The sequence below is a fragment of the Onychomys torridus genome, chromosome 11 (assembly GCF_903995425.1).
Source record: "Onychomys torridus chromosome 11, mOncTor1.1, whole genome shotgun sequence".
Lineage (NCBI taxonomy): Eukaryota > Metazoa > Chordata > Mammalia > Rodentia > Cricetidae > Onychomys > Onychomys torridus.
In genome coordinates this window covers 42730961-42743172 of record NC_050453.1, presented here as the reverse complement: position 1 = coordinate 42743172, position 12212 = coordinate 42730961, and the positions used below count along the sequence as shown (strand labels likewise).

The following is a 12212-nucleotide window of genomic DNA, read 5'->3' as shown; positions in this document are numbered from 1 at the left end:
TGTTTACTTTTACTATTTCTATATATACGTAATCAGTTATTTTTAATGTAATGTTAATATTGTAAACTATTAGTAACTTATTGTAAATAGTAAAATACTTGCTTTGATGGCTGAAGTAGAACGCTTTTAGGATTTCATCTGTTACCTCTCAGGTGTTGTATACAACATGGTAGCAGCAGTGTCACCAGCAACTACCCTCAGGCCGCCCTTGACAAAAGCACTGGCAATGTAGGCGCGTCTCTGCGTTTATCACGTGGATTTTTATACTACACGATTACAGACGGCTTTGCCTGATGAGCGAGAGACCTTAACTCATTGGAATATATAGTCTTCCCGCGGCTAAAGTGTTGTTAGTAACTTGAAAGCTTACTTGAGACCACTGTGTGAAGGCTGCCACTTTGACACCTGAGCCTTGGGAAAGCTGAGGCTAGAGGCTCCTCCCATCCTGCTCCGCAGAGGTCTTTGTAGGAGGAGGCACCTGTAGAGGGAGCTGTGTCTCCCACCCCTTACTGAATGGCACTGGACAATCGGTGTGGGGTTGTTCGCCCACTCGCCCGCCCGCCCGCCCGCCCGCAGGGTGTTTCAAAAGGCTAACAGTACAGGATGCTCTGAGAGTCTTCGAACCGTCAGTTGTTAAAGAGCAGTGGAGTGAATGAGTCAGGTGTGGAAGGATGTGTAGCTGGAACAGAACACAGGGAGGTCCTGATCTCCTTAAACCCTCCTGTGACTTGATTTCTTTGCTCCTGGGGCCCTTTTTCAAAATTCCCATCTTTCCCACTCTGCTGCGCATCAAACACAGGCAAATTAATATTACTCTGTATAACACTTTAATGCCTTTGCTTTCCCTGTTTTCTGCTACCATTGGAATTTCAGCAGCAATATTAAAAGGTAAAATGATTCCAAGCTACATTATTAACAGTAGTAAGTATCTTGCATTCATAAACCAATTATATATGTATGTGTGTGCAATACACACACATACATATATAATTTTGTTTTGCTGAGTATCATGATAATATATGCCTTAATGTAATTAATAACTTCCATATTCAGTCAGTTGTCCCACAATATTCTTTATTGACCCTGCTATAACTCATTCTATTGATTATATATATAGTCCATACTTTAGATGAATTCACTAGTTCAGGCCCCTGAAGGAGTCACTCTAACAACAGCATTGTTGTCTAAGAAATTATTCCTTGGGATCATTTGTTGTTTATATACAAAGTAAAATATTCAACACATTGGCTTGTTTTATAAGCGCCTGTGGAGGTGAGGGACACACATGGATCGAGACTGTGATAATAGTAAAAACCTGCTCCCCACACCAGGAAAAGGGTAGGAAAGAAGTTGCTAAGGAACAGCATTCCCTTAAAAACTGCAGTACAAAGACATTATGTAAGTGACACTTTAAAGCACTTTGATGGTCCATAACTTTGTTAAGCTGTTAATGTTCCAGTGCTCCTTTAATAGAAGGGTTTAAGGTGTGTGTATGGAATAGCACTTTGAGAAATGTACAGTTGTGTTAGCCAAGCCAACAAGGAGGCACCTGCATTCTCCACTGTGCCAAGTTAGAGTCTGAAGCAGGGATCAGAATTCCACATTTAGACACACTCTCGGGCATTGTAGCATAGTGACTCTTCACCTACACTTAGAATTGTGCAAGTACCCTCAGTAATAAGCACCTAATCCAGGCAGCAGAATGTCTCAGATCATCCTCCAATGACGTCACATTGCTTGCTGATTGGGAAGGCCCCAGACAGGCTCCCTCCTGTACCCACCTTTTGTCTCCTAAGTGTGACTATTAGGATCGACATACCTGATACTGCCCCCCATCTGCTAGCAACAGTGTCCCGATATTACACATTCCGCAGCAGCCGAAGCTCTAGAAGTTATCAAGCGGAAATGCTGCTTCCTTGGGGAATCCACTGACACTTGTAAGAGTTAAGTTGTCCACACTGTTCTTGAAGAAACCGTTTAACACTGTGCCTCTTAGTGTCTCATTGCTTCAGAATTTGAGGTTTTCAAGATGTTTAACCGTTCTAGCCCTGTCTCATAGACAAAGAATGTGTTGGTGACCTTTAAATTGAAGCAGCTTACAATTGGGTATTTCCTTAGTAGTGGGAGGTAAGCCTCAGTCTTTTCAAGTTCCCATACACTGCCATGCTTCCGGCCTCCAGATCAGCTCTGTGTGCCCTAAAGGCTTGAGACAGATGCTTTCCAGGCTGCTGCTGTATTAGTGTGTGTCTGGTAAAGAGGCAGACAGAAAGTGGAGGCGGGACTCCATGAGAAAGAGCCTACCTTGTAGACTGCCCTGGATTGAAGCCAAGCAGTGTCCTCAAGGAGCTCCTTAAAGGAGGCTGCAGTCGGCTGCCGTGCTGGAGTTGACTGGGGAAGGCCACAGGAAAAGGAGAAGATGGTCTTGTACGTGGGCAGATGGTATTGTACGTGCCTGGAGAGGAACAGCCCAGTGTTGTGGTCTGGAAGCCATGCTTGCCTGCCCTCCCTTCTCTAAGCAGCTGTTTCTGTGTGATTTACCTTCTCTGTGTCACATCCCTGTGGTTCTTTTCTCTTTGAGAAGTTCAGCCATTCTATACCCAGTTCACATGCCCCTTCTGAATGACTTTTTTCCATTCTTGGCAGAGTGTAAGTTTTGTTTTCAAAATACTTAGTGATTCTTGCATGATTGTTTATTATATAGCTCTTCTTAAGCCTAGGAGCTTTGCTTTCAGTTACCATAGAATGTGCTGGCGAATGAATGATTGTGTAATATTCAGACTCCTAAGTCTTCACCAACATTGTCTTCCCTTGGATTAGGGAACCCACTGATGTTCTTTGGACCCTTGTTCAGTCTTTTTGTTTCTGTGTTTCTTCTGATTTGCCATATCTGGATCAGTGTGACACCCACTACAGCCTGTGAGTGGAGACGTAACAAGGTGGCTAACCTCAGCTCCTTTGAGTCTTTGTTCCTTTCAAAGCTCAGGCTGACTTGGCTACTGCCGCCTCTGTTTCTTGTTCTGTGGGTTCACAAGCTTTACAAGCTCAATAGGCGGCACTGGGTGCTTGTGTATTTCTGACACATTTGTTTATTCCCATGCCAGTAATTTAGAAGCTTTGTTTGGAATACATTTCCCTTGATAGCTCTTCCCTTACTGAATCTTTTTAGAATTCAATTTTGTATAGTTCAAAAATTAAAAGAAGGAGAAATGAGATTCTTTTTGGAATCATGTATTTGCATATTTTTTAATAGAGAGTAGAAAACTGTTAAATGTGACAACTTCCTGTTCTGAAACATATCTAAATGTAATCAGCTCTTATTTTTTTTCTTTTTATTATAATTGTATAGTATTAAGTAATATGAGTCTTATACCTGTCATAATTTAGTTTTGTAGTTTTTGTTATATTATGAAAAAAATGTATGATTTCACTTTTAGTTGTTGGCGCTTCTATTGGGGAGTTACTGTACTTGCAGTTAGAGTTTTCTTTACCAATTTTTTATCAACCTTGGTAGTAGTTCTTAAAATTAGAGTTGCTTTATGTCTTACTTAGGGTTTCTATTGTTGTGAAGAGACACCATGACCATGGCAACTCTTACAAAGAAAAACATTTAACTGGGGCTGGCTTACAGTTTAGAGGTTTAGTCCATTGTCATCATGGCAGGAAATGGCAGCATGCAGGCAGACGTGGTGCTGGAGAAGGAGCTGAGAGTTCTACATCTGGATCCACAGTCAGTAGGAAAGAGTGAGACACTGGGCCTGGCTTCAGCATCTGAAAGCTCAAAGCCCACCCACAGTGACACACTGCCTTGGGTTTGGTGTCAGAAGCTTCAGAATTGGAGTTAGAAGTATCTCTGAGATGCCAGCTTGTTACATGGATGCTGGATCCAAACTCTTGTCCTAATGATTGTGCAGCAGGCACACTCAGCCCCTGAGCCATCTCTAGCCATGATGTTTAATGTATTTTAGTCATGTTGAAATTTTCTATGCATTTTAACATTTCTGTTCGTTGCTTTTGTCACTAATATTCATCCAAGTCAGCATTATGCTATGAGTTATTATTATTCCTTTCCATTTGGAGTGATGTTTACTTTCCTGCCAGCACGTTCTCTCCATAACTCCACAGCAAATGGGATTGTAAGAGCTTGACTTCAGGGCCACTGTTTACTGCTTGATCAGACTGCTTTCTTCCTTAATCTTGTTGCAAAGTTGTAAGTGAGGTGTGCTTTTTAAGAGCAGAATGATGCATTTGTCTCTTTCCTGTGCAGATCCTGAATTGGAGAATGAAGACCAGCCGTCTTCTGAAAAGGACTCTCAGAATCAAAGTACAGAACAGGTACTGTCCCTTCCTCCGACAGTTGACCTGGTTGATCAAGAGACCCCTGAAAACCCTCTAGATTATCACTCAGAGTCTTCGTCTCCAGCAGACATTGAAGAGGCTGCTGGCTTTGCCCCTTCTGAACAGATATCTAGTTCCACAGAAAGCCTTGAGACTACAAGTCTTGATGGTGAATGTACAGATTTAGATAACCAACTTCAAGAACAATCAGAAACTGAGGAAGATTCCAATCCTAATGTTAGCTGGGGTAAAAAGGTCCAGCCTATAGACTCCATATTAGCAGACTGGAATGAAGATATAGAAGCATTTGAAATGATGGAGAAGGATGAACTCTGACTCTGGTGGTAGATATTTAAAAAGAAGAGGTAAACTGTGGTTTTTGATAACCTATACCAAGCAGGCGCTCCTGGGAGGCTCTGAGCAGTGCTCAAGGCACGTTCTGACTGGGGTAAGTAGTTACCGTGGGAATCTGGAGCATGCTGTGTTAGAGCTGACCTCACCAAAACTGTCCTATCCAAAGTGGAAACTCACCCCCTCAAATGATGGTATTGCATACCCTGCAGCCCCAGGCCAGGGGAGGATGACTGGCCATTCCCGGGTAGACAAGAAAGGAACTCAGCTGACGGGAAGTGGGGCCTTGAGCCAGTGCAGCTTTCTAACTGAAGGGAGCTTCACCGCCTTGGGTTTGGGCTCAGAAGCTCTCCTGAGAAGATTTGAATGATTGTTGTGGTGTTCTGGCCTTGCTGCCTTCACAGGAACACTTTAAGTGACCTACAGCTTATGAAGCAGATGCATTTCATAGTAACAACTGTTTCTGCTCATTGCTTTCACCTGCTTCATTCAGTGAGAGACAGTCAAGATGACTTGACTGCTTTCTCTCCCATCAATGCCCTTGCATTTAAACCAAAGGTGAGGCCAGTGTACTTTCTCCAGTGAGTTTTCCTATCAAGACTTACTGTGGGGCCAGGAAGAGGGTCATATAGCTACAGTGGGAACTGTTGCTACCGGGGTAAAGAGCGAGAAAGATAAACTATAATATTGCAATATCAACTTCCCATTGGCCAAAGGGGAAGCTGTGACTACTCTAAGTGGAAATCAGCATTAGATCCTTGGGGGTGGATTATTTGTCTTTTCCAGTCCATTTTTCTTAAGGTGGTTCTGTAGCCATCAGCCTTACTCCATCCCATGTTTAGTATCCAGTTTGAGCCAGAAGGCTCATCCTAAGCCTTGTTCCATCTCCCTATCTTATAGAGCCATGATAAACCATAGTAGTGGTCTGCAACCCCGGGGTGATTACCACCTTTCTGCTTGAAGCCAGTCTCGAACATCACACCTAAGGAGTCTGTCACATTTTCTGTTGAATCATGGATTTAGGTTTATTTAATTTTGTTTTAACAAATACTCCTACTGATGTGGACTTGAAAATTAGCCCTTGGTGACCTGTGTTAAAAAAAAAAAAACAAAAAAAAAAAACCCACAAAAACAACTATATAGCCATATAAGTAAAAAAAAAAAAAAAGTGTCTCTCTCTCTCTCTCTCTCTCTCTCTCTCTCTCTCTCTCTCTCTCTCTCTCTCTTTTGTGGCAGTCTGGGCTGACCACATTTATTATTTTTGGTTTTGCTTATTGATAGTTCTACATTGGAATCATGGTTTTATTCATTGTATTTATTTCTAAACTTATTTTAATTACTTCTAAAGGAATATTTGAGAGACTTCATTCTTTCTTACCATGGCATTACACCATAATCTTTTTCTGAAACATGGTTTTGAGGTACTAAATAGCGTAGACTGTACACAGAGCTGTTAAAGACAGTAGTGCTGCAATGTAGTTGTGTATATTCATGTACAGTTTGTCTTAGGTCCCAGGTAAACATGCCCTTTTATAAGGGGATGAATACCTGCTTTCAAAAATTCCAACTAAGCATAATTGGGTCAGTGAGTCATAAGTCTTAGAGAATTCACTGGGGACGGGGAGTATAAGAAATCCTTTATTGGCTCGTAGTTAAACCTGACACCAAAATGGGTATTTTTAGTCTCTCTGCATGTGAAGTTGGTGCAAGGAGATAGAACTGTAATACATAGTGCATACAGAGAGGTAGATGTGCTCTGTTATCCTAATTACAAAGGTGCCGAGAGAGAGCTGAAGCTTAACCACTTGACTTGATTTACAGGACGGGGCTTGGAGAAAGGGAACACTCTTCCTCTGATGCATTGACTGCAGAAGCCTTATATGCATTGATTTTGTATTAGTAGCTCAAGGCCGTTGTTGTCTAAATCTAACTCTGTCAAGTTATCAAAGCAACATCATTTTTCTCTCAAAAACTTAATGGCATGAAGGATCCCATGATGTACAAGGAAAGGCCAGCTTTCTGCCACTTGCTGCCTCTTTGGCCACTAGGAGGCGCTGATGCCCTTCAGTAAGGTTTAGATGAGCTTATTGATTTGTTTAGAAAACCAAATCCTTTAAAGAAATAAATTTAAAATGTTTTACTTACTATCTAGAAAGAATAATCCTCAGTTTTTCCATAAGAAGGGGGTATATGTTCCCCTTCAGAACACAGCATTCTAGATAATTCCACATTCATTTTCTTATTTGACATACTGCCCCAAGTAGTCTTTGAGTTCATTAGAAAATTTTAACAGCATAGATTTTTTTTAATGTTTTTTTTGTTGTTGTTTGTTAAAAACTTTTCATAGATATTTTATTTACTTGCTGAAGATTCAGGGAATTCTGAGACCCTGAGTTTAGAAACATCTGGTCTACCTCAGTTAAATGTTGACTGCTTAGAAATCGAGCTGAAATGATCACCACAGCCATAAAATTGTTTGACTAAGAAAGATTTATATAATGTTTACAAACCTGGAATCAAGTATGGATCTTACCTGAAAGTTAAAAGTTACCTGTTAGAGCAAGTATTTAATTCAGGTATTTTCAAGTTTTAAAACTTGTTTGCCTAGTAAAATTAGGTATAGTTTTTTTTTTTCCTCACATAGAAATTCCATTGAAATTATATTCTCTAATTTGCAATGTTTTCCCCATAAAATTTAAGTGTGAAAGAACTGTAGTTTACTAGATATGTTTCGGTGGGATATATTGTTAGGTCTCCTTTTTTCTTTTTAACCTATGTAATAAGCTTCCAAAAAGATTATAATTGTTTCAGAACAAATGATTTTGTAATTTTCCTTTTCCTTTTTCTTTACAGTGTTAGAGATTTTAAATGAAAAATTATGACTCTCTGACTTTAATTTCACTTATGTCACGATCTTCTCGGGAATTCTTAGTTTCCAATTGCCATCAGATAAACCTTCCTTATAGCAAAGCCAGCTTTGTTCCCTCGCCAAACTCCTGCCAGAAAGAAGCTCAGCCTAAGTAATTCAGACAGTGCTTATCATTTTAGAGGGTGGGTAGGGTTAGGAAATACTCCAACTGGTCGTTTTATGCGCAAGGCTACAGTCAGAACATAGAAAAAACATTCTGTGAATGAAACATTGTATGTTCAGATTTTATAAAAGACATTTTTAAAGCCCAATTTACAGCCGTATATTTTCTTATGATGTAATTTATGAAAAAGCTGTCTGTACTAACAGGTGCTGTAACACTACTGTTGTTGGGTTTTATCGTTTGGTGATAAATGTATACAATATTTCTAATGGAAACTATGTACTGTGATGTAAAAGTCTGGGCAAAATGTATATAATCCTTGTATATAATTGTGTATTGATTATATTACTGATTGTAAATTTAATAAAACATGTAAATATTCTGGTCTAGTTTTAAATTTTGAATTTTTAAAATCATTGTGCAAATATCTAGAATTTGGTATCTCTGTTTTCTTTTTGTTTCTTTTTACTGCAGGGCAGTGAATTGGGGGCATTTGGGGTATAGAAACCCAGACAAACATCAGTTCTAAAACTCACAGTGCCTAGTTCAAACTAGAGTTAAAAATAATGCTAATAATTCTGCATCAGTATTGGTAACATTTACGTCTTGAACTTTCTTAATTTAATAAAGTGCCTTGCCCTCCTTTAATGTTATCATCAAAAGCAGCTCTACTAGTGACTTTGCTGTTGCTGTATTGAAGACTGGCCAAATGCAGCTTCGGTTCCGAGGGCGGCGTCACCGTCATGGCAGGGAGTTGCAGTGATCAGAGGTAGTGGCAAACAGCTGGGAGCACACATCCAGCGCTGCAGACAGGAACTAGGAAACTGGGGTGGCAGGGAGCTTTTGAAACCTCAAAGCATGTCCCCAGTGGCACTTCCTCTAGTAAGGCCAAAACCCCCTAACCCTCCCCAAACAGTGTCACCAACTGCAGATCAGATCAAGCATTCAAATGCCAGAGCCTATGGTGGCTAGAGAGTGGTGGTGGCACATTATTCCAGATACCACAGTGGCCGTGGCCCTTTCTGTTCATCCAGGAGGCTATTTCCTTTCAGTGGTACTCCACAACGCCCCGATCTCCTCACTCTCCCAGAATCTGAGCAGATGCATTAAAAGCTACATAATGACCATTATCATTTGTAAGACCAGAACAGGTTCCAAGCATCTTACAGTGCCAAATTTAGTGACTGGGCAGTGGAGGGCAGTGCTGGTTCAATTCCAGAGGCCAACCTGAGATTGGTCCAGTGGGTCACCCTCTTCTGGCTTCCTCAGCCCTGATTCTCTCCAGTTCCTGCTTGCTTTTTGATCAATCACACCCCCTTCCTGCTTGGCATGTCTCCCCCTCTGAAGTTGGGGGTTAGGAGTGACAGCATCTGTTCCGGGGGTGTCTGGGCAATTAGTCCCTCCTTAATATGCCCCCCCACTTTTCCAGGCCAAAGAATGCATTACTGCTAGACAGTGAGGCCCCTAAAGCAAACTTGAGAGGTCATCTACTAAGAGGGAGTCTCCTTTAAAGGTCAATGGAGAAGAGGAAACACTGGTATCTACCTGCTAATAAGTCATGGAGACTTCCCAGTCCTAACTTGTTAGGTTGGCTCTAGACTGGGGCTAATTAATTACCACCCAGTCTCTTCAAAGGGGATGCCACTGATGAACCTCTTGAAGATTCCTGATCTGTAAAAGAATGTACTTTGGCTAGCCCAGGTTAAGGCAGGAGAATTAGGTTAGAAAACGTGTGGTACTCTGGAGGGCAGGTACCTATACCACCGGCTTTATCTTTTTTTTGTTTTTGAATGCCGAATGCCGTTTATTGAAGGAGGGAGGAGGCCTTAAATACAGGCTTACAGCACAATGGGAGAACCCTGGAGGGCAGAAGTTTGCTTCAGATGTTTTACAGTCTTGCATCTAAGCTGTTAATGCCCAATATGCAGGATACACAGACAAGAAACTTCCCTTAAGCATTCAGGAGGATGGAACCCGGCAGGGAATTAGCATAGGGAAGGTATCAAGGTCAAGGTCAGCAAGTAAGGCAACAGTTACCCAAAAGGGGAGCCAGGGCCCTACAGGTTACCCCCCCCCTTACTAAAAAATGAGCTTCTGACTTAGGTTGTGTGGCACGTCAGCAGGTCATGGAGACACCTGCCCAGGCCATACAGGCACTCTGTCTTAGGTTGGTGAGTGCCCCCCAATCTCTGAATACTCATTATCATACAGGCTCAATTGTGTGTGAGCTGCAGAATTAACTGTTGCCAAAGATCTCAAAGTGGCGCTGGGTTTGCAATTTGTGTGTTCGACACAGAAAAGACCAAAAGAAGTCATAACCCACCCATAGCCAGTAGGCTAAAGGCAACTGAGCCATTCCCTTCCTTAACGAGCCTTACTGCAAATTGGAGTCCCAAAAGCAAATGGAACTTGAGTTTGCAAATTTATAACTTTCAAAGCCAATCGAAATGTATGTAACTATTGATTTAAATTTATCATGCCCAATAGAGTGAAAGATTAACTAACTGTGGTAGCTACTTTTGCTGCCAGGGTCTCCACTGTGCTAGCTGTAGTAACCAATTATGAAATGGCAATCCCAGAAACAGTAGTAGCAGTGGTCATCACTGTTATACCAGCAACAACGGCAGCAGCGATGTCAAATTCCACTGGCTTTATCTTACTGACTGCAGCAGGTGATGCTGAGGCAATGTTAGGGTTTATACTAGCATGTAACTGCCCAGAGTCAAAGCTTCCTTACATGGTTGACCAGAGAACCAGAGACCAAAGTTAGAGGAACTTTAGTCTGGGGGAGGTGGGGGAGGGCACTGTTTCCACACAAGTCACTCACATCACCAACTAGCTGTCTTCCTCCGTTTTCTCCGCCCACTGTCTTTCCACCTTCAATCTGTAGGCTAGTCAAAGTTCCCCCTAGACATGGGCCCAGACAGCTGCTACTACTGGAAATGCTAAGCCATGCAGCTATCTCCTGCCTACCTTAGAACTATTAAACATTCAATTCCAGCCTATCTTTGTTGGCAGCCATGGGGTTAGACAGTTTCGTGGCCAGGTTCCTCTTAACCCACCATCAAAAGGGCCCTTTGCCTTGAACACAGATGGAAATCTTGGGAAAGGTTTTCTGAGTGTGGAGCAGGTCCAGGAGGGCTAAAGCCCAGGCTATTCATTCCACACACCCTTTGGGTGCCCAGGGCAGCCTTGGGGATGAAGGGGTCTCAGCAAAGAGGTTGGCTATGGGAGCCTCTAGGGAGGGCCAGGGCATCACACCTGCATCACTTCTATGTGCCCCTCTCTGGTTCTTGCTGCCCCTTCCTATTGCCTGGCTGGCCTAGAGTGCCATTGGATTCCTCTAACGTTAAGTCCCCATGAATCTGGTGGCCATGATGACACAGGCCAAGTGTGCCTAGGGATTTCCCACTCAGAATCTGTGATATGCCAAGCAACCTGGGCACTCTTCCTGCCATCTTGGAGAGGACGTTCTGGTCTGAACCTTTTTGAGCATGCTCTTAACTGAACATGCCCAGTCCATCCCAAACTAGCCATGACCCCACCCAGAAGGGCTTTCCCATATGAATGTGCATAGGCTTTCTGAAGGAAATCTCCCACCCATTCTTTATCAGGGGACATTTGCTGTTTGGGGGAGCCATAGCCTGAGCTCTCATGCCTTCAGGCAATAGGAATCTACTCTTGTATGTCTTGTCTTGTATGACTTTTTGGCTTTCACTCATCAAGATGTGCATTCATTGTGTTTGGTTATTTTACTGCATGACTAAAGCTACTTTATTTTAAGTGACATGATCTCAGTCTGTAATCATCAGACCTTTTTTTCAGCTTTGTTCACCAGGTTAATGGCACCAGGACCCCCATTTCCATTTGGTCCCATCAAATTTCCCAGAATCAGTATCACTCCTGGCCTACCTTCCCACCTGACCTAATACTTGGCATGCATTTCTTTTGTTGAGCTAAATTGGCAAAACCTTAAATATGAAGCCAGATTGCCCCACGGCTTATACAATTATACATGGATAACTTCTGGGACTGGATGAAATCAAATCCCACTGCTGACCAGCCTCACTTAAAATCACGGCTGAACATGTCAGGTGAGATTCAGTACTTTCTCAAATTCTAGCCCCATCTCTCTGATAGATGTTGGCACCTTGGAATAAGTTTCATCCTTCCCCCTTCCAAATCTCCCACATTCATCCCTTATCATCAAAGAAAATGGATGCAAATGAGGATTCAGCATTCACCAATCCATCACTCTGTGTACTTGTTTACACAGATGCCTCCCTGAAGGAGGCCAAGGACCCTCTCTACCCCCAGACTAGGGAATCAGAACCTCAAATGAGTCAGATGTACTGAAAAATGGGAAAACAAACTATTGGACTCCGTTGGAGCCCAAGGGTGAAGTGACCCTGGCCCTCTAGCTAAACCCCTTTCCACATGCATCAGGAGCATCCCATGGCCTCCATCACTGAGCCATGTGGACAAAGTGCTGGG

At 42.4% G+C, this 12212-nt stretch overlaps 1 protein-coding gene across 6 annotated transcripts in view; it reads left to right on the top strand.

Annotated features, from left to right (window-relative positions):
- Positions 1-5824, top strand: part of Edem3 (ER degradation enhancing alpha-mannosidase like protein 3) — a 54440-nt gene extending 48616 nt beyond the window's left edge. For 2 of the 6 annotated variants that reach the window (XM_036202553.1, XM_036202552.1), the window contains 2 exons: positions 874-921; positions 4265-5824. In XM_036202553.1, coding sequence (XP_036058446.1) covers positions 874-921; positions 4265-4671 — 455 coding nt within the window. In that variant the 3' untranslated portion in view covers positions 4672-5824. The remainder of the gene's footprint in view (positions 1-873; positions 922-4264) is intronic. The other 4 variants (XM_036202555.1, XM_036202551.1, XM_036202554.1 and 1 more) reach the window with 2 other exon arrangements.
- The last annotated feature ends 6388 nt before the right edge of the window (positions 5825-12212 follow it).